Below are 25,784 nucleotides of genomic sequence, written 5' to 3'. Positions count from 1 at the left end.
AACTCCTTTTTTATTTTATTCTTTTATCGTACTCCTTCTGTTTTTTTCCTTTTCCTTTTCCTTTATCTTGTACAGAATCCCAGCTAGTGTAGTACCATCCCAATGACTCTGACTGATAATTTTTTCTTAAAACTAAAAAGAGGGTCTTTTCAAATCACAACCTGATTCTACTATTTTACATTGTTCTCTTGCATTTTCATGAACAAATAACTAAAATTAATGAAGATCGAGGCACAGACTCGGCTTTATGAAAATTTTAATTTGTTCACTTTCCTAGCCCTACCCAGTATTATTTTCTTCGTCTTTTTTGGCCACATTGAACCACTTGAGTCAATCAACTAAAACCGTCTTTGGTTCTGAAGCTGTCTGGCTTCTCGATCAGCCCAATATTTCTTCATTCTCTCGGATCGTTGTCGTCTTTCTGCATCAGTGATTACAATCTCCCTGTGCATTTTTGGCTAATTGGATATGTGCGTTTCAAGTAGATGGTTTATTTTCACTTTATCAATGGCATCCTCAAATTCCAAGCCTATTTCTTGAAGATCCTGTTTTGGTTCATCAACATACTTGCCATATTTTCTCTTTCTTAAATTACGCATTACAAGCTGTTTTAGAACACGATTCTCAGACATTCGCAGGACATGGAAAGAATGAGTTGTTTTTCCATTATACTGAGGATGGGCTCTACTTCCTTATAGACAGTCTCATTGGTTGCAATTCTCCAGACTCCATTCTTTTGATAACTTTTATTTATGATGGTTCTTATGGACCATCTTTCTGTTTCGCTCATCTAATCTATCTTGTTCTTATTTCTGATTTGAAAGAGAGTTTCACCCAATATCATATGTAAGGAAAACACATGAATAAGGAAACAGTGTATTTCCTGGGTGGCTAGCAGGGGCTATACACCATCCTTAAAAAACTGATCTTGCGCTGCGCCCACAAGGTAGGTGATAGGCAACCCGCAATACATGTATCAGGATTCCAACTGATAAGATTTTATGCATTTCACAATTTTTTATTAATGTTGTGCATGCAATATTTTTTTCTTTTTCTAATCTATTGTACAGGACATAAGGCTATATTGTTCTTAGGGCATAGTCTATGCAATTGAAATATTTCTATCAGCTTCTGTTAGCTAACAATAGGGCTTCAAAAGTCACTTTTTTGAGGCAGATGGTACACATACCCTAAAAAAAATAATGGTAAGAAAAATTTGAGAAAAATATGCGAGTCTCCTGTTCAAACGAATTAATGATCATAGCAAGCTGTATGAGTGTTTATGACGTCAGTATTTTCCTAAATTACTCTAAAAATTTGAGAGCCCATGAGGGTTAAGTGTAAGAGATGGCCGGCTGCACCCTAACTTCGCCCTCCCAGGTTCTAAATGGAGGCAGCAAATCAATCAATCGAGAGACTTTATGCGAAAGAGTTGTTCTTGTTACCGAATTTAGCAAACTCAAAACTTTTCAAATGTATATGCTATGCTTGTTCATCTGAGGTCTGAGGAAGGAAGCTGAAAAGGTTTTTTTTGTATAAATAATAAGGGTTGCAAATAGCTTCAATACACTGTGTAACCGAAACTAAATAATAAATATGAGGGACCGAGAACCTTCTTAACAGCAATGTGTCAATCAATGTTCAATACAGTAAATTTGTAGTCTTCTATCATAAAAACTGAAAATGATGATAGAACATTGATGATTACAGCGAAGAAGTCTACTATTACATTAATCTGTGTTAAAAATTCAAATCGTACCTCAGCATCTTAGTTTGTCCAAATTGCTGAATAACTAACTACTGTACCGTATTACTGAGGGCTTCTCTCTGAAAACGCCATTGAAATACAAGCGTTATTTCATTTTTAATTATGGAGAAGAATTAATTGTAGTTTCCGGGCTAGGTTTGATCAAGCTACAATAAATATAAATGTGAATGCCAAGCCAAGCTACACAACGTGATTTGTATCTTGAAAAAAACCATCGACTTGATTCAAAACACTAGACAGGCCTTCATGGCCCGTTACATTCTGTTTTGGCTATAATCAACGATTTTCGGAGACAGGAAGTTCGAGATCACATTTAACTATAGGCTACTCTCAGTAAAAGTCCATATTCAAATATATACTACGGAGTACTAATATTACTGAATTAAACGGCATCTTTCACGGTTAAGCCTTTGAAGGATGACAAGTTCAAGTTGAATCTCAGGAGTCTGAGAGTGATGGAGAGACGCTCCTAGCTTTAGCCAGTTGAGCTTTGATTTCCCTCGTGTTCATTCTCAATAATTTTTAAACATTTATAAAGTTCCTACAGTGCGTATACAGTGAGTTCAGTGACAGTTTCAATAATAATTATCACATTTTGAATGAAATTTCTCAGTTTTCGGATCAGTTTCCGGAGAAGTAATGAGCTAATAATTTAGGATGAATACCTGTTGTGATTTTTAGAGATAAAAACAAATTTATCAGCCAGTTCACAACTTCAATATTGTTATTCATCAGCAAAAAAGGATACACTATGATACTGAAAGTAAGTATCTCATCCATGACAAATTTCAATTGCATAATATATTTGAAATGAGTAACTAAAGAACTAAAAAAGTTGTTTTCTATAGAATAGATTCAGATGAAAAATTGAATAGCATTTATTATTAATAATAATAATAATAATAATAATAATAATAATAATAATAATAATAACAATAATATTCGTATGGCTTTTATTGGTGGGGAGTTCCTGACGGAAGTTCCACCTCGCCTGGATATATCATTTTTGAGCCGTCAATGAGCCTTACGACTGCCATACTTCAGCCGGGACCGACAGTTTTTAACGTGCCTATCCGATAACAGCATTTATTAACAGTGCTGAACAGTTATGTTGACATTGAACTTCTCTCCATGTCACCCCTTCATTATCACTTATATTTTTCAATCATTCGATCCAATATTATTGTAATAACAATAATATTTGTAAATTACTCACTCCACAAAATATAGTGCCTCCATTTGATCTTATTGTTATATTCAATTGGCTTTTTTTATCATCAAACGGGCTATTCATTATATTATCCGAAAATTCAGTCCAACTATGTTGGGCCACAACGTTGGATTTTTCACCACTCACGCTGGTTAGTCAAACATCCTCAATCACGTTCCAAATCGAACGTAAGAGTGTGTTCATATTAGGATCTTTCTTGAGAGCAACTTTTTCTGTGTGGAATAGAACACAAGCTTTTCCTATCTACTGGGCACACTGCACCTACAGCACTGCTATATCCTGTAGGGTGACTGCAGTGAAGCATGAATAAAACACTATCACCACGCTTCTACCCTTAGTGGAAAATAACACATCTGGGCATAGTTTGGGACTATAGAACAATGGTAGGGGAAATCTTCTCCAATAAAAATTTATTAAAACATGAGATTTGAGTTTTTTAATTTTTTTAATGCTGTTTTTCATACTGAATCTCAAGAAATTTGAATTTTTTCCTTCGACAAAATTTAAGCTTTACCAAGTTAAGGAGGTACGATTTTCATAAACTACACAAGTGAATGATTATTGTCTGTAATGATATTATTGTTTGTATTCACTTATAGTAGAGGAAATTGTAAAAAAAATTCTCCGTATTTTCAGTTGGTTACGATAACTTGACCACACTAGTTTCATTTGTACATCCAAGTCATTGGCATCTTTGAATACTGAGGACAGGACAAAGGAGCTTCTATGAATAGAAGGAATTAATGCTCTTTATTTACAGCTATTCTTCGAAAACCGCGTATTTTTTTGTAGAACTCTACCTGTTGTTCTACAAACTTAGTTACTCTATGTGAACGCCCCAACTAGGCGGCTGACTGCATGGTCGGACATGTCAGTTGAAAATTTTACCAGACTTCCGACAGCATTCGCCTCGCTCACAACCTAATTCACGTTCCGTCGTCGAATTGATGGACCTTGAGTTGGGCAATAGACCGGATAGTGAATGGCCCGCTGTATCCTTTTTTGAGATTTCGGATTTTCTGCAGTCCTGTTGTCAAAGAAGTCTCAGAAATAAATTTTTGTGTGATGAATCATTTCAGTTATTAATCGTGACAAGTTTATTCGAAGCTTGCTTAGCCGCCTCAAAATACAAAGAAGACGATCGAATTGTGCCGAAGTTCCTGATCAACTGGCTCAGTCCACAATACAATAGAAACCATCAGCGAGTATTGGATTTCATACACAGGGTGTCGGGCTATGACCCCAATAATTTCGAAATTCTTCAAAAAACTGATGTAAGTAAACAGTTCTATGTAACCATGGAACTCCTAAAATTTCCTAATAATATTATCATTGTTGCCATTAGTTATTCTCATATTGTATATAATTGCATACCATATCGATATTAAAACGATGAATAATATCAAGAGATAAGCTATGTGTTGTACCAAAAACGTTTGTACTGCACCTTGAGGAACTTCTATGTTAGAGGTCTTATAACAGTGCAACAATGTGGAACTTCCTGAATAAAACAACGCCCCTTGGGTCTATAGTGAGTATCACTCCAGAATGTCAGCATTTACTATAAATAACCTCAATGCAATCAATTCAACCAATGCTGGCAGTTTGAAGTGAATTTAATTTTAGCTTTGTAATAAATTAAAACCGGAACTCAAAATAGTATAGTTCGCACCTAGTGTCGAAAATGTACGTTTTCCGGCTTGAGATCGCGGGTTTCAAGTTCGAGACGAAGTCGAGAACTTGAAGCGTTCGAGAGCCAGAAAAACATTTTTGCCTGTGTTGCGAACGCTATTTTTCGCCACACCAAAAAAAAACTTCCCAATATAGAAGAAATTGGAAAATAAATAAAATTCAAGCAGCGTATTTTGATAGTTTGAATCTTGGTTATGACAAATTTCACTGTCAATTAATTTCAATATTACTAATTAATAATTTACAATAGTGACAATATTTTTATACTATTAATATTTCGAATAATTGTTTGAATTTTTATAGCTCGCGCTTTGTGCCTGGTGCAATATCTCATGGATAGATGGATGAATAGAATTTTTATTACTATTTTGAAATAATGTGATTAAAAAATTAATATAATTGCATATTTCACAGTTTTGTCTCAAAATATATCTAAAAAATTGATTCAAATTTAAATTACGGTAACTAATATAAAAAATAGCTAATAAAAGTCGAAATTCATCGACAAAAAAAATATCATTGACCGAGGTTCGAACCTAGATCATGTTTGAAAATTCACTGAGCTTTGATGTATTACACCTTTATGCTCTCGGCCATTGGGTAATGTTGAACGTAGAGGCCTGTAAGTCAGGTAACGTATGTAGGCTACTATAATATAGTGTAGGCTATAGCGGCAAACTAGAAGTCGGTTTGCCGGCATTTTCACAACAAAATATTGCTCTGAAAATAGTTAAATCATAGAGAAAACATTCGAAGATTCAATCTTGAGTGGGCCTAATGTTTTCTCTATATGGTTTAATATTGAAGAAAAATTATCTAAAAGTTCTAATTACGAAAAAATTACTAGGAATTTTTCAGTCAAGGCTGAGTTTCACCAGTAGGCTTACCTTAAACTTCAGATCTCTGCTGTATTTTCTTATTATTATTGTTGATTGTATTGCATTAAGAAGTGGAATTCGATAATAAAAAAGAAACAACTATTACTCTACCTCACTTTTAAATATTGATACAATTATTGTACTTTGATTTCAAATTAGATTCTTCACTTTTAAATACTTGCAATACGTACCTTTCTGACAATGGACAATGCAGCCAACATTATATTGTTGAGGCTATGGAGATATCATCGTATTCTATTGTTTGATATCAAAAACACAATAATAAATATTAAATTATGATCAGTAATTTATAAAATATATTATAGACATAATACCGCGATTCACGATACATAATTATATAGATTATTAGTCGTTATGAGATTATCTCTCTATGATTTTTGTGAGATCGGACACGATCAGCTGTTATTCAAGGTCATTTTACAGCCCTAGGGCCGTAAAGTTTTACCGGCCTGGTCGGAAAACAATCACTTTCGGCCTTCATATGACGAACGTAAACCAGCTCATTACATCCAAGTGTGGCGAAAACAATTTTTCGCCCCACTTGGATGTAATGAGCTGGTTTACGTGCGTCATATGGAGGCCGAAAGTGATAGTTTTCTGACCAGGCCGGTAAAATTTTTACGGCCCTAGGGCTGTAAAATAACCTTGAAGTCAGCTGATTCTGATTTGATGTGAACGTGTTTACAAAATAGTTTATGAAACGGAATCAGTTTATGCTTCTAGAATTGAATAAAGTTTTTGCAATAAGATACTATCATTTTATTTGGATGAATGAAATACAAATAATGAGATATTATAAACTATTCAAATTCAATTTTCAGAGTATAATAGAATCTAACCTCAAACCTCCTAGTACAGCGTTTATCATGGAACATGGTGGATAAACGGAATCATTTTATGCTTTTAGAATTCAATAAAGTATTCTGTAATAATATACTATCATTTTATTTGGATGAATAAAACACAGATAAGATATCTATTATAAACTATTCAAATAATTCTATTTTCATAGTAGGATAGAACTTCTAACCTAAACTTCCGTTGACATTCAGATTGGCCAAATTTCAAGTGTGCTAAAACAGCTGATCAAAAACTTTTCATTCTTTGTGTTTATCATTCAATAATCAAAACATTTATAATAATATCATCTTATTGTCATTTGGAAGAATAAAAAGTATAAACTCAACCTCTTACATAATTGAACATAATCTTTTAGGTTATTTAGACAAATCAGAATAAAAAATAAAAATACTTGGACAATTTCTTGATATTCAGATTACCTCAGATTTCCTAGAGCTATGACCTTCCACTTTTGCTTTCAGAAGTGCTTATAATAGACAATTATTCTCATATATATATTGTTTATTTTCCTGTGTAGCGAAAAATAACGTTCTAACCATGGGCAAAAATGTTTTTTCCGGCTCTCAATCTTTTCTAGTCCTCGGCCTACGGCCTCGGACTTGAAAACCGATTTCGAGCCAGAAAAGTCCCATTTTCGGCCCTAGGTGCGAAATATACTATTACAGCTTCTAGCATTATTCTTAGCCCGGAATTACGTTCATACTACTCAATGGTAACAACTTTCTTGACTAAACGAACTAAAATAGAATCAATTTATTATAAGATCATTCCAAATGATCATGATCATTTTCAAATTTCTCTGCCCAAAAAATGAAGAATGCTTGTATTTCTTGCTCAAATACAAAATTGAATGAGAAAGTCCAAAACCTGGAATGAACATAGATAGACATCAAGACAAAGTCTCATGTTCACTTTTATCGTTGTATTGACATTTAATTGATTGCACTTGACAACAAGTTGACATTTACTTGGATACTAAGAAATGATACATTGTACATTGAGAATCGTATGACATCTCTGAAAAGGAAGAATGTATTGATACAGTTAGCTACCTTCTCGAGAAATTCTTATCTGGGATGCTAATTCACTCTTCAAGTTGCACCTCTTCCCATGAAATACCTTCAAATGAATTGAAAGGAATTTGCAGAATTGAAGAGATCATATCAGCTCAATGAGGTATCCAGGGGGGGATGTATCCCCCCCCCGAAATGAAACCTGAATTCTTTTGTGACTGGATCAGACTCAAAAATTAGCATCTAATGCCATATTTTCGTTAGATTGTGCAATGTAAGTCGATAAATATATAAGGGATATGAGAATAGCACTGCAAATAGCATAGCAATGGTAATAATAATGAGCTATTTTCTTATAGATAGTGAGTGGTCTAGTGCGTAGGGACTGGATAACAGGGGATACAGAAACTAGCACTAGAAAGCACAAATAGCACTTCAAAGTTAGTTCACTTTTTACCATCTATTATTATTAAGAAATTCAATATAGCTTATATTCCTCCAGTTGATTATAGTTTATTCAGTTTCATGCATAACCTTAAATAAAGCTTCAACAGCTTTTTCTAGAGAGTAGCCCCGAAAATTTTGCAGTTATGATGAACGGGCGCAGTTTCTACCATGGACAGAAGGGACACATAGACACATCCCCCTAATATTTAAAAAAAAAATGCTGTATCCCCCTCCCAAAAAAAACAATGTATGTTTGAACACTCAAATAAAAATCATGTAAATTTAAAAAAAATGTTATTCAAGCTAAAACTAATTCTATAAAGTTGGTTGAAATAGTGCTTTATTGGAGCCAAAATATTTAAGCATTCTAGCTTATCTATTAATGAGTAGGCCTTCTGCAAAATCACTATTTTTCTAAACAATTGAATGACTAATAAAATTCTACTCCATTCCATTCTATTTGTTATTCAATCAAAAACCCTATAAAATTTTCAAGGCAAAAACGAAATAATAAGTGGCCTACTAATCACCAAAAAACTTGAATGGAATGTTTGTTTTCAAGTGGAGATTGCATAAAATCGCACCAAATGCAAGGTATATTTTCAAAATTTTTCGGGTCAGGACCCCCGAACCTTCCTCTGATGGTATGGTATTCCATACCATCACACCCACCGGTGTCACCCTCAAAGTTTAGGTGCTTCCTACTGTAATGCTATGATCCCCCCCCCCGAAATTTTTTTCTGACTACGCCACTGTCTTCGATTAGAAACAGTATCTGGATGAATATTTTAGTATCAAATGTCTTCAAATAGGAACAGCTAGAATGAAATATTTTCATTAACATTAACTGCCAGCATAACAGCTGGCACAGTATCTGAATAAGAGTCTATAAAAATACTAGAGAAAGCAATAATAAGTGAGTTTATTAGTAACTAGTTTTTTTTCATTGGCAGACCACAGACAGTATAATGTTGATTTCCAGCTATTAATAATCTATTCAAATTATCTGCAACTTTGTTTTTACTCAAACCGGATCCAATAAGAGGTGAAGAACCAGTTTTAATATTTTTGCTGCAATAAATTATTGCTGTTGAATACTAGGTGCTAAAATCACGATGTAAAAGAACAGGTTGATGAACATTGTTAGCAATAAATGACTTAAATAGCGTATTTGAATACTGAACAAGTTGGAAATTACCTGCACTAAATGTATGGTTGTCGTAAACTCATTGTAGGCCAGCACGTATAATGTACTCGTAGTATGATAGTTCTTAATATCATGGACACGAGCACTGCTGGGAGATTTTATTTGTGGAGTTTTCCTCAAATTAACAGGTTATTCATTTAGATTGGAACGTTTTCGAACAATAATTATTCGACTACTTGATAATAATAACAAAAAATATATACTTGATTCAACAATTTTAGGAAATTTGATTGGTATATTATACTCTTTAGTTACCTTGGATATCTTCCAACTCAATTTCTCAATGTCAAGTCCAATGAATAATTTTGCTCAAGGCGAAAACTGCACGGTTGGGCTTAACATCAATCAACATTACAAAAAATGTTTATACTTTCATTTAAAAAATTTTATAAATTTCATCATTCTCATATTGTTCCACACTCATTGAGATTCCTCTTTTATTTGAAGTATTCAATGAAATTGAATGTAATATAAAATTATATAGAATAATGCAAAATAAAATTATCCTCTGTTTCAGTGTTTAAGGGAGCGTCCAATCATGCTACTGACAGGCTATTTTATTCATTTATATATTTTTTGAGGATGATGCCCACATAAGTTTTTGCTTGTGTTTGGGTAATGGAAAGTGGAGGGTCATTTGATGAGATCAAACTCTCATGTCTAGCAGAAATAAGGGTGGAACGCCTTAAGGTGCATTTTCGTTTGTGCGTAAACTTCCGTAGTCGACATTGTTGACATTCATATAGACCAAATTTCAAGTGTGCTTGAACAGCTGATCAAATAACTTTCCATTATTTGTGTCTATTATTCAAGAATCAAAACATTTCTAATAATATAAACATATTGCCATTCAAAGTATAAAAACGTATAAACTCAACCTCCCCCATTAAAACATAATTGAACATAATCTTTTAGGTTATTAAGACAAATTGAAATCTACCCAATCTCAGATCCTCACCCTGACGTGGTCCACGACGGCATTTACGCACAATCGAAAACGCAGCTTCAATCGTCTCGGCTAATTTGATAATGTGTATGTATGAAAAGCAACAGGCACACTTGTTGAATATTTGTATATACTTAGAATCAGTTAAATATTTACTTTATAGACCTATGATAGAGTTTCTATATTCATGTTACATTTTCTCATTAATTTGATAATTTTGAATTTATAGCAGTGGCAACAGGTAATTGAGAGGTTCCCGTGCAATACGACAGGGTTTCAGTCGCCGGAGAAACCGACGAGTGTGCATAGACTGATGCCGGGGGACATTGATGTAGTGGGCTGCCTGGGAGACAGCCTCCTATTGGCTACCGGGGGTCTTGGCACCAACGTCATACACACCACTGTTGATAACAGAGGCATAGCTTGGGCCTTAGGTCAGCTCCATCATTTTTAGTAGATTCTTGAATATAAAATTCGAAATAAGAGAACTAATTCAGAATTGAAAATTGAGAATCAGAGAATCTTGTTAGAGGACAAGAGTCCTCTAATTTATTTATCATTGATGATTTATGTTCCTAAACGCATCCAGAGTGAGAGTGCTCATCAGTTTTGTTCCTGCTGCTAGTACGCGTGTATTGTATGCGATCTAGCGTTTAGAAATAGAACTAGCATATACCTCTTATTTAATTATTATGAAAACAAGGGAGGACTTTGACTGAAATAGCTGAAGTTATATTCTTATGCAATAGGATTGGGAATGAAAGAATAATTTATAGGCTAAAGAACATGTTTATTTCATCATTTATTAATTTGTTAATACAAAATTCTGTAGCTTTTTCCAGGGGATTTCTCTATAAAACTAATCGAATATAATGTTGTTGATTCATTTATTCTTGCATCATAGCTTACTGTGGAATATTGAACATAAGTTTTGGGAACTTTTAAAAACTTGAAAAAGTGTTCACTGATAATTATTTACCAGTAGTGACGAATGGTTTACTGCATTCACCCTTAGGATGCCAATGCCAACAGCGCAACATGGCTAAACGCTAGTCAATCGTGTAAACTAGTAAATTTTGGGTTGTATAGTATTGACATTTTTCGAATCAAGAATAAATTCATAACATGAGGTTATAATCTCCAGTAATTCCCTAAAGTGATGTCTATAAGTTTGAGAAACACCAAATTTCAGGTACCTACCTGCTAACAATGAGGAATCTACTCGGATTAACTTTCATCCGTTCTCATTGGATATGCTAAAGTAGACCTCGCTACATATTTTCAAGGTGTCTCACGATCTGATCCAAACACAAATTCACCATCAGAATAAATACACAGAGAAAAAGTAAGAAGCAACTGGCGTTTTCTTCTCAGATGATAGATTATTTTTGAATTCTTGTCGGTCGACGTACATTACTTTGTTGGTACTACTATATTAAGGATCACATTTCTCGACCTTTCTCATAGCCTATTTCGGCTTATTAATTATTATTTATTTTCCAAATAGTTTGCTTGTGGCTCGATTTTGCAGGCGGTCAAGGCACTTGGAGAAATGTGTTGACCATAGCCAACATACTGCGCGAGTACAATCCAAACCTGGTCGGCTACTCCTATGGTGACTCTACTACGCATGCGCGAGCAGCGCAATTCAATGTGGCCGAAATTGGCGCCATAAGTCAGGACCTTGTTTATCAGGCCGGTCTCCTGGTCAAGAGAATGAGGTCGGATCCAAGGGTGGATTTCGAGAACCACTGGAAGGTTAATTAATCGTTTTGTTATAATAGCTTGAAACTAAAAATGATTACTATTAAATTTTGTAAAACTTTTAAGTGAAAAAACACCCACATTCTTTGATGTGGCGACGACCGTTTCGTGCTGGTATCGCACATTTTCAAGCCAAACAGAAACTGAAGTATTTAAGGTTATGAGGGTGAAATTTGGTGGGGGTGGCGGTTGATATTCTAAATGACCAGATCAACTTTTCCTCCCACACCCTGTTTGACAAACTCATTTAAATGCTCCTCCATTAACCACCAAAACTCCCTTCCACCCCCACCAAATTTCACCCTCATAACCTTAAATACTTCAGTTTCTGTTTGGCTTGAAAATGTGCGAAACCAGCACGAAACGGACGTCGCCACATCAAAGAATGTGAGTGTTTTTTCACTTTAAAGTTTTACAAAATTCAATAGTGATAATAATAGTGGAAACAAGATGGATAACCAACAACAAATAAAAATGCTTATTTTTTCTGGAACACAGTACTGGCTACAGAGTTTTTGAAAACTTCTATTATAAATTGCATTCAAACTTGTATCCTATTTACTTTTATTCTAAGCTCTAGGCTAAGCCAACTTAGACGCAAGAAAACTATGCAGAACTGTAGACCTATTCAAATTATTTCTTAGAGAACAGCTTTTTCGAAAATTTAGATGGACCTTGAAGGCTACCATCACTTTTCAAAGTTTTGAAAGTGTCAATCATTACTTTTACAACTAGTAGGCTAATAGTGATGATCAAGGTTGAGGTGATTGATTCTTGATAAGCTTGTCCGGTACAATGACCTCAGCCCAACCTTGAATAATTAATAATTATTATTCTAGCATAGCGTAAATATGTAGAATATTATAGTGACATGGAACATAATGGGCAGAAAATGTTCTTCTCTCATTAAAATTGGAATAAATTAGTTATCTTTTAAAAGTTTCAAGTTTGTCTTGTTCTTGAGAATAGATTGTTCCAGAGAGTAGAAATAATAGACATTATTGTCTCATGAATATATGTGTCTTGGATTAATAATTTTTAAAAATAATATTATTGAATTTGGTTTCAGCTTGTATTCATGCAAATAGGGAACAACGACTACTGCACGCATATGTGTTACAAAAATGCATCTATACAGCCTGAACTCCATCGTAGAGATCTCACTAATGTATTCAATTACTTGAGAAAGAATATGCCACGAGCTCTAGTTGCCCTCGTTATCAACCCTCGTGAGTATTATGAACTGATCGTTTTTATTTTTTTTCTGAATGTATGTCGAAATGGCTCTCACTCTCAGCTAGAAAATTTATTTCGTAGCTGAAAAGTTCGATTAAATGCTTTCATAAATCTCAAATTCTCCACTATATTCCAGTTTGATTTGGAACTCAAATTAACTCTATTTTCTATAAGGCGGTAACCTAAGTGGATGGAAGCAGAGTTCTTATTGTATCTTATTTGCTCACATAACACGAAATATCTGAAGCTGGAAATAAAAAAGAATCAAAGGAAAAAAAGAAAACGTCTCTATCAATCTATAAGAACTTCTCTATATCTATAATATACTTATAAATTGTATTTTCATAGTGATAGTGATTTTTATACGATTTATTATGTTGCCCTGTTCTTATTAACTTTGTAAACTCCGTTGAATACATGTAGTTATAGCTGTGCTGTTAGTTATAATGCACTAAAATCTCAACCATCAATTAGTACTTGAATAATTCGATTCAAAATTTAAAATGTTTGTAGATCTGGATAAGTTGCTGGATTACCCCACCAAGCCAGCCTGTTTGATCTTCCAAACGATGGTGTGCTCCTGTTTTAGAGGATTCAAGTTTGCCAGGAGGAAGAAGGAACTGTATCAAGTGATTGAGGAGTGGAGAAAAGTTCAATTGGAGATGGTAAGGGGGTCTTATATTTTCCATAGGATCCATCAGATTTTAATAATATATTCAACGTCTTATGATAATATGGACAGTAAGGCTATTTGATATGTACTCAATAATTAAAAAACCTCAATTACACTCTACAAAGGACAATCATCAGATTTGAGACTAGGACTTATGAACAAATAATAGATAAATACTTTCAATCATTATATTGCTCACTTCTGTAGCCATCCAGAGCCTCCAAATATACTTATTCTCATTACATTGAAAACAATACAATATAGTTGTTTCACCAAGTCTTTATTTTTAGAATGATCAATTTGAAATAAGAGACTGTTTTAGTTTAGACTTTAGAGGTATCCCTTCTAATCCTAGTCGATAAATAAGACCAAGATGTTTATTGGAAGTTAAAGTGATGGAACAAAAATTTACCATAGTGGGACTCACTTAAAACTATCAGCATTTTATTATGAAAATATCATCAATGCTTTCTATTTAAAGGCTGTGCAAAAGCTGAAAATGAACTTTCTACTGGTGATATTTTTCAAAGTTTTTCGATTTGTATATCTCAAGCCATCAAAATGAGGAAGTTTTCACGTGAAAACATTTTTTTCCGATCATTACTTTTTGAGATATGAGCGCTTAAAGTTCAAATTTCTGGGACAGAACATTTAAAATTCGGTAAGAGATAAATCTATGAGATTCAGAAGATAAATTTTTCACGGTATTGTTGATTTAATAAGACAAAAGTGTTTTGAAATATTGATTTTTGAGAAAGTTATTCAATTTATTAAAAAAGACCAAAAATAACTCAAGAAAAGTTATTCTTGGTAAATTGAATTACTTTATCAAAAATGGATATTTTCAGGAAATTTTTGTTTTATTCAATTATCAATACCATGAAGAATTTATCCACTAAATCTCATGGATTTATCTCTTACCGAATTCGAATTGTTCTGTACCAAAAATTTGAACTTTAGGCGCTCATATCTCAAAAAGTAATGATCGGAAAAAAAGATTTCCCTGAGAAAACTTCTTCATTTTGATAGCTTGATGATATACAAATCGAAAACCTATAAAAAATATCACAATAAATATAGTTTATTTTTAGCCTGTGCACAGCCTTAACCAATGCTGCAATATTAAACATGCCGCCTAAAAGGAAGGGTTCAAGAGACGAAGCAGCAGCTAGCGATAACGTCAATCAACCGGCCTTCCCAGATAACGACCAACTCGATGATAACGTGGCGCAGAGGCTTGATCGGAAACTGGACTTCATTATCGATGAACTGAAGGCGATTAAAAGCGAAGTTGATGAAATTGAAAGCGTTATTGATGCAATTAAAAAGGAACAGAAAGATATTATCAATTCAATTGAAAACTGTTTTGGACGTAACAGCGACAATAAAAAAACTATTACTGAACAAGGGGTTAAAATCGATTCGTGTATTGAGGATTTAGCTTTGGCAAAAAGTGAAATTGCAAAGTTGCGAAATGAACTAGATAGGGCCAATAGTGAAATTGCAGGTGTGCAACAGTACTCACGAAAAGACTGCATTAATATTGTTGGAGTGCCAGTACAGGACAATGAGAACATTTTTGATATCCTGAAAAGCATATCTTCGTTCATGAACTTTGATTTCAATAAGGACATGATTTGTAACTGTCATAGGTTGACCGGTAAAAATCGTGAGATGGCACCTCCTATCATTGTTAGATTTGTTAAGAACATAGACAAACAAAAGTTCCTACAATGCAAGGGTAAAAAGGGAAGAATATTAGCCAGTGATATTGGGTGGTCGAATGATGCTCGTGTAATCTACATTAATGAAACTATGTCTCCGTTCTGCAAGATTATCTTCAACAAAGGAAAGGAACTTCAAAAACAAGGTCATTTGAAATATGTGTGGTTCAAAAATGGCAATGTATTCGTCAAAGCTGATGATCGTTCCAAAAGTGTACACATTTCAAGAATTGAGGACTTCAATAAGTTACTAAAAGATAAACTTTGATTGATTGATCTATTTTTGTCATACTAGGCTATGTGGGCATGTAGAGAGTGCAAATTGCCGTCTAATGTTTTTATATTATTTATTCTATTTTATTTTTTCTATTCTTATTATGATTTCAATAATTTTGCTTGCTTGATATTTGATTATTATGCCAATTTGCTTATTAACTGATACACGTTTTGAATGCTATGTGAGTGGAACAAGAATAATTAAGTTAATTGCAATGAATTTTCAATATATTTCATTCTATTTTATCATGAACTAAGACGTTTTTACAATACGTTGATGAATTAATTCATTTCAATTCTATTATTATTGATTTTGTTTAATTGATTAAATTGAAAACGTTAACATTAATTTATGAACGGTGAATCATGTGATAAAGACAATATTGGTGTTTCACATTATATGTGATTTTTTTTAATGTTTCTTTGAGAGTCTCTTGCTTTGTGCATTATTATTCAGATTCAGTACCTATTGTAGATGTACCAAATCTGTTTCTGCATTTCGTCTAAAATATAATTTATTATGAGGTATGAATGTAGTGTGAATGTTGCATGTGGGAATAAAAAATTTATTGTTTTTCTGTCACAACTTACTAAATTGTATGTCAATCTTATCATTCTTTTATGGGGGCTAATGTGAAGTTTTTTGAGAGTGTAGATGATGTTAACAATTGTTTTCTTACTGGTAATAATAATCTTACTATAATACACCAAAATATTCGTAGTATGAACCGTAATTTTGACTCCTTTATCACATACTTGAATTGTTGGAATAAAAGACCGGCTATTATAGTTTTATCTGAAACATGGACTCAATCTGAAAATGATGCAGCTATGTATAACATTGAAGGGTATGATAGATATCATGCTGGTGCTGATTTCACAAGAGCTTCTGGTATTATAATATTTGTTGCAACTGAAGCGGGTATAACGTGCTCTGAAATTACAGCAAATATCATCGGTGCTGATTCTGTATTACTTGAATGTCGCATGTTTAACTATTATTTTAGTATTCTTGGTATTTACAGATGGCATGGTGTACAAATAGAGAATTTTCTTGATAGTCTTAATGAAATGTTGGAGGGCTACCAAGCTGCAAATTGTTTTATAATAGGTGACATTAATATTGATATAAGCAGAATTGGTGATATTAAAACTTTAAAATACTTAGAAATGTTGTTTAGCAATGGGTATGAGTGTCTTATAGACATGGATACTCGCTTATTGAATGATAGTTCATCTTGTTTGGATCATATATTTTTTAGATCAGCCTTAAATAAAAGAGCTGTATCAAGTGCAGTAATTGAATCTCAGATTACTGATCACAGAGCTGTAGCCGTTTACTTATCTAAAAGTAGTTGTGAAAATTTCAGATTGTCTTCAACGGAGAAATCAATAATAGATTATGATAAATTAAAAAGCTTACTAATGCACTGACTCATGACTGGAGTTCGGTATATTTTTCTAATGATGTTAACTTTAAATTCAATACATTTATTGGTGTTTTGAATAATTACTTAAAACAGTCAAAGTACACTATTCTTGTAAATTTAACCAGCCATGATAAGAAATTGAAACCTTGGATGACTGAAGGGTTGTGTGCTGCTATAAAAAATCGTGATAAGCTTTACAAAAAAATGTCCAGAAATCCAAATGACAATAAATTAGAATCAGACTATTTGAAATTTAAGAAAAAGTTAGTTGTGTGGATAAATGAACAAAAACACAGGTATTTTTCTCATCTCAATGTCTTACCTATCCAGCAACAATGGAAAGAAATTGATAAATTGTGTGGTCAAGCGTCAAGAAAACAAACAATTAGTTTACAGATAGGAGGTACAATTGTTAGAGAAGATCAGACTGTAGCTAAGGAGTTCAATAATTATTTTGCTAAAGCAGCGGTTGAAGTAACTTCTTCGGTGAGACCTTTCTTTATCTGATGAAAATAAGCAACTGTTAAGGAATAAATTTAAAATAAAAAATTATTACAATGCAATATTCCTTGAGCCTTTTCATTTTGATGAAATTGATAAGTTAATTCAGAGTTTAAAGAATGGCAAGTCTCCAGGCATGGATGGATTTAGTGGTAGGTTATTAAAAATAGTGTCTACATCAATTATTCCCGTTCTTTGTGACATTTTCAATGGTAGTATTTCTTGTGGAGTATTCCCTGTTGCCTTGAAAATAGCCAAAGTTGTGCCTATCTATAAAAAAGGTTCAAAAACTGATATTGCCAATTACAGGCCAGTATCTTTGCTTTCAGTTTGTTTTCTAAAATACTAGAGAAACTAGTAAAGAAGGGAATTGTAAATTTTTTCAATGTTAACAAATTCTTCTACAGTGGCCAATTCGGCTTTCAACAGGGTTTGAGTACTGAAATTGCGCTGAATCACTTTATGACAAATATTTATAATAGTTTGAATACTCGTGGTAAGATGAAAGTTTAAGGGCTCTTCCTTGATATTAAAAAAGCTTTTGACACTGTTGATCATGATATATTGATAAATAAGTTGTTCATGTCTGGGGTTTGTGGAATCCCCTTAAAGTGGTTTAAATCTTATTTAGAGAATAGGAGCCAATGTGTTAGTATAAATGGTATTAATAGTGACTTGGTTGTAAACAGCAATTGTGGAGTCCCTCAGGGTTCAGTCCTGGGGCCTCTCTTATTTTTAGTATATATAAATGACTTATTCTCATTGAATTTTCATGGATCTGTAACATCATTTGCTGACGATACTGCACTGGCCTATTCAGCTAATAGTATAAATGAATTACAAATGATGTTACAGTCAGACTTGAGCAATTTGAGACTCTGGTTTGATGGGAACAAAATAGTGTTAAATGCTTCTAAAACTAACTTCATTAATTTCTCCCTATCAACGGTTTTTGAATTCTCAGTCCCTTTAAAGTATCACGAGATAGATTGTCAAGCAGAGTCATGTAAATGTAATAGTATTTATCAAGCTAATTCCTTAAAGTATCTTGGTATGATTTTGGATGACAGATTAATTTGGACAAATCACATAACAAATTTGAAATGTAGACTTCTTTTTTAATTTGGAAATTTTATAATCTTCAACAATTCTTACCTAGATATATTCTCCGTCAACTGTATTTTACATTTTTTCACTCTAAACTAGATTATGGATTATCTTGCTGGATGTCAACATATGCTTGTCACTATAATCCAGTTGTAATTCTACAGAAAGCCATAATACGCATCATTTTGTGGTGTTAAAAGAAGGATTCACTCGTTCCCTTATTTCAAAATTTTGCAAGTTCTGCCCTTGAGAAGCATGTATGTGTTCAAGGTGCTGTCGTTGTTCTTTAAAATGAGTGGGAACCGAAATATGGGGATTGCGCTTGAAACTTATCCAATGGGTGAAGTGGTAACACGGCAAAGAACAAGAGAGTTGCTAGCAACACCAATGCCTTATTGTACCAGGTATAAAAAGAGTTTTGTATTTTTAGGATGCAAATATTACAACTTGCTCCCTACTGACATAAGGAGAATCAATTCTTTGACACAATTCAAAGTGAAAGTAAAGAAATGGCTTTTGAGTTTATGATTTGAAGATTTAATGATGTTTAATGAACTATAATACTTTTATAGAATAGAATAGAACTTTATTTACACTTCACAGCAGAAAATGAACATAATACAAGACCATTTTTCTTTTGTAACTTTTTAACAAAATACACAAATATTCTGTACTGAATATAATATTATATCATTATTTTCTTCTGTAATCTATCTTTCCTGTAGCCTATTGAAGGCAAAATAATAGTTCTTTAGGCTTAGCCGTAGCCGTCAGCCGGGTTGATAGGTTTCCTTCATTATAAACAAATTACCAATATTAAATATTCTCACACCATTTTTTTCGCCCTTATTCTTCGTAGCACTTCGTACCTTTTAAACAGCACTGAACGTTTATTTTCGAAACAAATCAATACATGAAAATGCGTCAATGTGGCTGGACTAGTTAAACACGAACAAAACAATAATTCAACTAAAAAAGCAATTTAAACTTTGGAAAACATATTCAATAGGTTCTCTTTCAAATTGAATAAAATTTGCAAACAGAAAAAAAATATATATATACAGCATATGTATTCTTAATCATATTATATTGGGAAACCATTCATTAACATCTATAAAAATAAAAAGAATTCTTACAACGCATCATTGCAAATAACCAATTATAAACTTAATATTATATCAACTCATTATCATCAGCTTATCTTTTCCAATGAATTATGAAGCGGGGAATATTCATCTTGATGAAGAAAAGGACACTATTCCAAAACAATAATCACTTTGAAAGATAATTACAAGAAAAAAATCGAAAAGGAGAAAGAATAACAGAAAGAAAAATTGAATAAAGAGAGAGAAAAAAAAACTTTATCATTCATGATTTAACTTTAAAAATTGAACTCAGTTATCAACTCTCGCCTGTACCTCCAGGCATCCCTCAAATATCCTACTAGACTTGTCCAACATTTCCCGTTTAGATATTCGATCACTGTCTCCCTCTCTATTATCGCTCTTCCCAGATATTTCCTTCTTATTTCACTCAAAATTGTACAACTACCGAATACTTTTATTCTTTACCTTTATTAATTTATTTTTTATTTGTTGTACTCATTGATGAGTTCTACGACTTTGTCTATAATTAAACACCATCTCAGTGGTGTTGATGAACTTAAATATTTTTGTGTACTCATTAATTAGGTTTTTTTATATACAACCTTGTCTTTAATTTGATATTATTATTATTATATTATTATTATTATTATTATTATTATTATTATTATTATTATTATTATTATTATTATTATTATATTATTATTATTGCAATTTTTCCACAATTTTGTCTGTACTGTGATACTGTTGTTGTAATGTCTTACTTCTAAGTGAGGAATTTATTTTTCCTTGTTGACAGTCTGTATGTTATTTTTAAAGCTAGTGTTTATTATTTTTTGCTTTTTTCTTCATAATGTCATCTATACTTGAGCAATCTAAGCCTTGTTTTATTACCATGGAATGAATAGTTTAATCAAGAATTAGTTGTTGGTTGTGACTATTTATTATTGAGTTGTATGGTAAAGCTCAAATTGATTCCCATATGCATGTGTGAGAGTGTGTGTGTCTGCGTGTGTGAAAGTACATTTTGATAAAAATTAGCAGTGTTGTCAGCTCCTACTAACGGGCAAAAGACTTTGTTCTTTTTTGTTAGTAGTAATTTTATTTTCTAAAAAATAGATTAATTGAAAAAGGCCTTGTCGGTTTGTCTACAAGATCTTTTTATCTTAAGATGTTTCAGCTGTCAAGACATATGAGCTTGATATATGATAATATATTTCATATATAGGTCACATTCTACTATATAATAGCCTATCTTGAAGTTTTTTATCAGTTTGTTTCTGTTGGTTTTGTATTTCCAGGCATCTGATCCACAGTTCACAACAGATACTTTTGCAGTTATACCACTCAGATTTGGTATAGATGCATATATACCAACTATAAATGGGAAAATAGATTTTTCTTACATGGCGGCTGATTGTTTTCATTTCAGCCAAAAAGGCAATGCTGCTTGTAAGTATGCATCTTATAATCAGTATTATTTTCTTCTTCTTTTTCACTCCAAGGATAAGGTTTATTGATCATCAACCTGTTCCGGTACCCATCTTTTCCTCGGCCTTCCTACATCTCTTTTCCCAGTTATTGCTTAAGGTATTCTATTCAAATGACTGCACCAGTCTTTCTATTTTGTGTGATTCTCTCGTGTACTGGTGTTACAGAAAAAGCCTTGGCTTAGGGGTTGGCGATCCCACCGCCCTATAGCCTATAGAGTCATTGCAAACAGCCACTAGAAGCGTCTGTACCCAGACTGGGCGGCTTCAAACAGCGTCGGCACCTACATTAGGGGGCTGACTTCTCAAGGGAATAGACCCTAAATTCTGGTCTTCCTAGTCAGGGGGTTTTGCGATAGGCCAGTACCCTATCCATGTAAGAAATCAATCACTTTCAGTACCCAAAATCAGTATTATATTTTATTGGGGTGAAAGATTGAGAGATTATGATATTCTCTATAGGTTCATCTGAGATTTTAAAACTCATTATACAAGATTATTAATGAGTTTTAAAATCTCAGATGAACCTATAGAGAATATCATAATCTCTCAATCTTTCACCCCAATAAAATATAATACTGATTTTGGGTACTGAATGTAATTGATTTCTTTAAAGAACATTTCTTTCACCCTAGCCACCACAGCATTTTTGAGTGCCGCCGCTCAATGCTATAGCCAAGATTTTGAAATGTTTAGTGGGATAGGAATTGAAAATCATTGGAATGAGTTTGATAGTTTTCAACGTTCAGCAAACAATACTGTAGTTGAAAAAATATTTGGAGTCATTATTAAATAGTGCATCTTGAATCTTGGATTTTTGGGCCACATTTTTTGGTTCATGGGGAGGGGTTGTAAACTGAAACCCCCCTCCTACGCCAATACCGCCGCCCCTTGTAGTATCTCACACATTATGTACAAAAATTATTATTGAGAAACGATACCTAATTAGTGAATAAAAATCAACTAAGTTGAATAAGAATTATTTATTCAGTTTCAATAGATAAAAATTCCCCAAATATAAGAGCCTGAAAGTACTAAATCCAGTGAACAAAATTATAAAGTGGTTTGAATGTTTTCAGTTATGATACGGTACATAAAAACATTGTTCTATTTCAATAAGATATTATGTCTGCTAACGCCAATTCATTCCTATTCTCACTCTCTCATTGGTTTGCTTGTGATTGTAATGTGTCAAGTGAGTAGCCTAGTTATTGATAACCGAACTAGTGAAAGTTGATTTGAAATTTAGTTTTGAAACTTCTATCAAATCTAGGAAGAGGGATGTCAGGCAAGCGTGCACTAACAGCTTGATGAGTACCTGTTACTGAAAATATGAAATCCCGTCTGCTGTCATGATGATAAGATCGCTGCTCTCTTATTGGGTAGCTTGTGATTCGTTGAATTCTCATTTACTCACCACTCATTGGCTGTTGTCATGGCGACGCAATTGCTACTCTCCCATTGGCTACCTTGGACCGCCATCATAACGATTTTATAGCTGTCCTCTTAATGGTTGAAGAATCTCTCATAAATAACTTTAACAATTGATTTCCAAGATAAAACTAGGCTACGATGAAATTGTGGTTACAAGCTACACAGAAAAGGATTGAAAAGAAGATTGGAAGGTAGATATCGCATGAGTGTTATGAATCTGTTCATACATTGAAAACACATAATATAATAATAATAATGATAATAATAGTAATATCATGTATGCGATATTTGCCATTCAAACGTTTTTATCATGAATGATAACAGAATATACAATTCAAATATTTTCATACGAGCATTGGAAAACTTTATTATTTTCTACATGAAGTAACTGGTATTAGAAAGTTATATAGAATGTTAATCTAAGATTTTCTTTTACAGTAGCCAATGCTGCTTGGAATAATCTAATTCAACCAGTTGAACAACAACAAACCACTGTTTATCCTGCATTTGAACGCTTTGAATGCCCATCAAGCAGAAATCCTTACCTGACGACATTGACAAATAAAAACAACCTACTAATATCGTAGCAAACGATGTACCTTCATGGATCTTCAGAGATTGATATGGTATCACTGTGAAATTCATGGCAATTTTATTGAGAGAATATGTCTCAAAGCCGGAACAAAAATGTAGCTGAAAAATGCTTTTGATATAATTAAGCTTCAAAGTGAACTGCTACCAAGATATAATAAAGTGAATCTTTATTCAAGTCTTTAGTGAATCAAGTTTCGTACAAAGAACGTATTTTAGATAACATTGATAGTAATAGAAATTCAATATAATAAGATTCAGGTACAAATCGGAATTGAATATAAGCTTAAAACTTCCGTACTGCATACTTGATTGTGTAAAGTTACCGTAATTTCAATTGCCTTACACCGTAATAGCTTACGATGTAGTAATTTATTAAGTTAGTACAGAAAAGTTTCTATTTTCATATGCTAATTCAGAGAAAACACTGTATTTTAGAGAAACTGTGGCTTCATAGTGTTCAATAGTGTTCGCTAAGTGATTATAATTAGCTCCATAAAAAACACTGTATTAGCCTGGCCTTAGCCTTGAATGTCTAGAGTGAGATTGAAATCCTGTTCCTCTCCTTATGATATAATATCCTCATGATTGAGGAAATTTCCTGTGATGGAAGAAATATATTATAATACATGACCTATAATGGCCAGTGCCATTACTACCGTAGTTTACTTTATACAAGATTTGTTCCAAAACAAAGGTCAGCGTCCCCATATGTTCGGGGGGTTTTAATTTGAATTTTCTTGAATATTCTAATTGAGTCAATAATGATGGAATAATAAAAAAGGCGATATGATCACTCGGTGTTTCCAGTTCAAGTATTAATTCATTTTGATATTGATACTTCAACATTATATTTCAACACGATTGCAGCAAAACACATTTATTGTTGATATACCCAAACTTGCTTTTGAGGTCAGAGTGTTTTAGTCAAGTTGAGGCCAAAGCTGTGCTGATCTTTCTTTTCAGCATAATCTGACCTTCAAAAATGTTTCAGGTTGTAGCCTGATCGTTAAATTGAATCAGGAAACGCCAAAGCTTAAAAAGTGCCTAAATTTTTTTTTCTAGTACCTAATTCAAAGATGCAACATAGAAGTTGGATTTCCAATTGTGTGAGATAATCTAAGCTAGGTCTCTGTGAGAGATTCAGTAGGGATTACGAATTCATTGTTCACTTAAATATTGTTGAAACTAGTCTATTAGTTTAAAAAGATTTCAATATTATGGTTTGTGCATGTAGTGTAAATTGATAAATCATTGACTGAGAATAAAGTGTCTTTGAAAATCAAGAACCAATTATTTATTGTGTCCGTCATTTTTTTCTTGCTTGTTATAATACTGTATTGAATTTTGGAAAATATTTGTATTGAGATTGAACGATTCAAAATATCAAATAGTTTTCATGGGGAGCATTGATGTAATAATATACGAGTATAAGGAATGAAGGGAATCTCACTACAGTTTGAAATTGAATAGTGATCATTCCTTGGCTGGCAAATCAAGGAAAATTTGATTTTTTCTCAATTCAATATAATTGAATTTTCTTAATATTTTTCTCAATTCACTAATATCATTGCATATTCTTAATATTATATTATAATTATATTCGAAATAGACTAGTTAGATGAATCTGAATGATTTTCTGCAAGAATACAGTTAAAAATATTATAAGTCCATCATTCTCAAATCAAGTTTATAAACGATTTGATTGAACGTGCATTCAACAGCTTATAGAGGAAGAAAGTGGAGACGGAAAGTCACTGGCGACTAGAGTTTTTCTTTACGTCACTTTCCATCAATTTCAATTTGTACAGATATTTGGTAAATGGGAAGTAATTAAATGAAAAGCACTGACCACAAGGAATTTGCCGTCTCTCCTGTCCTCGTTTATGAAGCTGGGTTTTCACATATAAAAGAGTCCGTTTCCGATTCAATGGAATTAGAACAATGGAAATAGAAAAAATATTTTCAGTGAACCGGACGCGATCACTCTCATAATGATATGTATCCAGCTTAAGCCCCTCAAGATGGAATAAAAAATAATACACATTGATGAAGTGAATATGATAATATAAGATGATAGACCTACAATATAGTATATTATCTTATTTGCACAAATACTAGTAGTCTAAAATCTAATCCACGATTTCTATAAATTTTTTCTGCATATTTAAATTATTTAATTCAAGTAATATGGAAGCTAAATATGGAACAAAAACTGGTCAGTTCAGTGAAAATCGATTGAGTGCGCGCGATAATATTGAGGTTAATGACTGAACAACTTGATGCATTCACTTTTTCATTATAAGTGCTCGCGTTTTTATCAATGGATCGTCTGCTCGTTCTTCTTTACAAATTACTCACTACGCTCATTGCGTTCAGGTGTAAATGGTT

General features: G+C 33.0%; 1 protein-coding gene across 3 annotated transcripts; it reads left to right on the top strand.

Annotated features, from left to right (window-relative positions):
• Positions 1-2,206: 2,206 nt before the first annotated feature.
• LOC111054799 (phospholipase B1, membrane-associated) lies at positions 2,207-23,622 on the top strand. 3 transcript variants are annotated; one of them, XM_022341900.2, is made up of 8 exons: positions 2,207-2,531; positions 4,079-4,273; positions 10,294-10,498; positions 11,596-11,822; positions 12,898-13,057; positions 13,578-13,729; positions 21,180-21,330; positions 23,241-23,622. In XM_022341900.2, the coding sequence occupies exons 1-8, from the start codon at positions 2,520-2,522 to the stop codon at positions 23,387-23,389; spliced, it is 1,251 nt and encodes a 416-aa protein (XP_022197592.2). In that variant the 5' UTR covers positions 2,207-2,519; the 3' UTR covers positions 23,390-23,622. The 3 variants fall into 3 exon arrangements, with proteins under 3 accessions (XP_022197592.2, XP_039276833.1, XP_039276834.1); XM_039420899.1 differs by having other exon boundaries at positions 2,238-2,531; positions 10,297-10,498; XM_039420900.1 differs by lacking the exon at positions 4,079-4,273 and having other exon boundaries at positions 2,251-2,531.
• The last annotated feature ends 2,162 nt before the right edge of the window (positions 23,623-25,784 follow it).

The sequence above is a fragment of the Nilaparvata lugens genome, chromosome 2 (genome assembly GCF_014356525.2).
Source record: "Nilaparvata lugens isolate BPH chromosome 2, ASM1435652v1, whole genome shotgun sequence".
Lineage (NCBI taxonomy): Eukaryota > Metazoa > Arthropoda > Insecta > Hemiptera > Delphacidae > Nilaparvata > Nilaparvata lugens.
The sequence above is the reverse complement of the archived record's forward strand: the minus strand, read 5'-3'. Positions and strand labels throughout refer to the sequence as shown.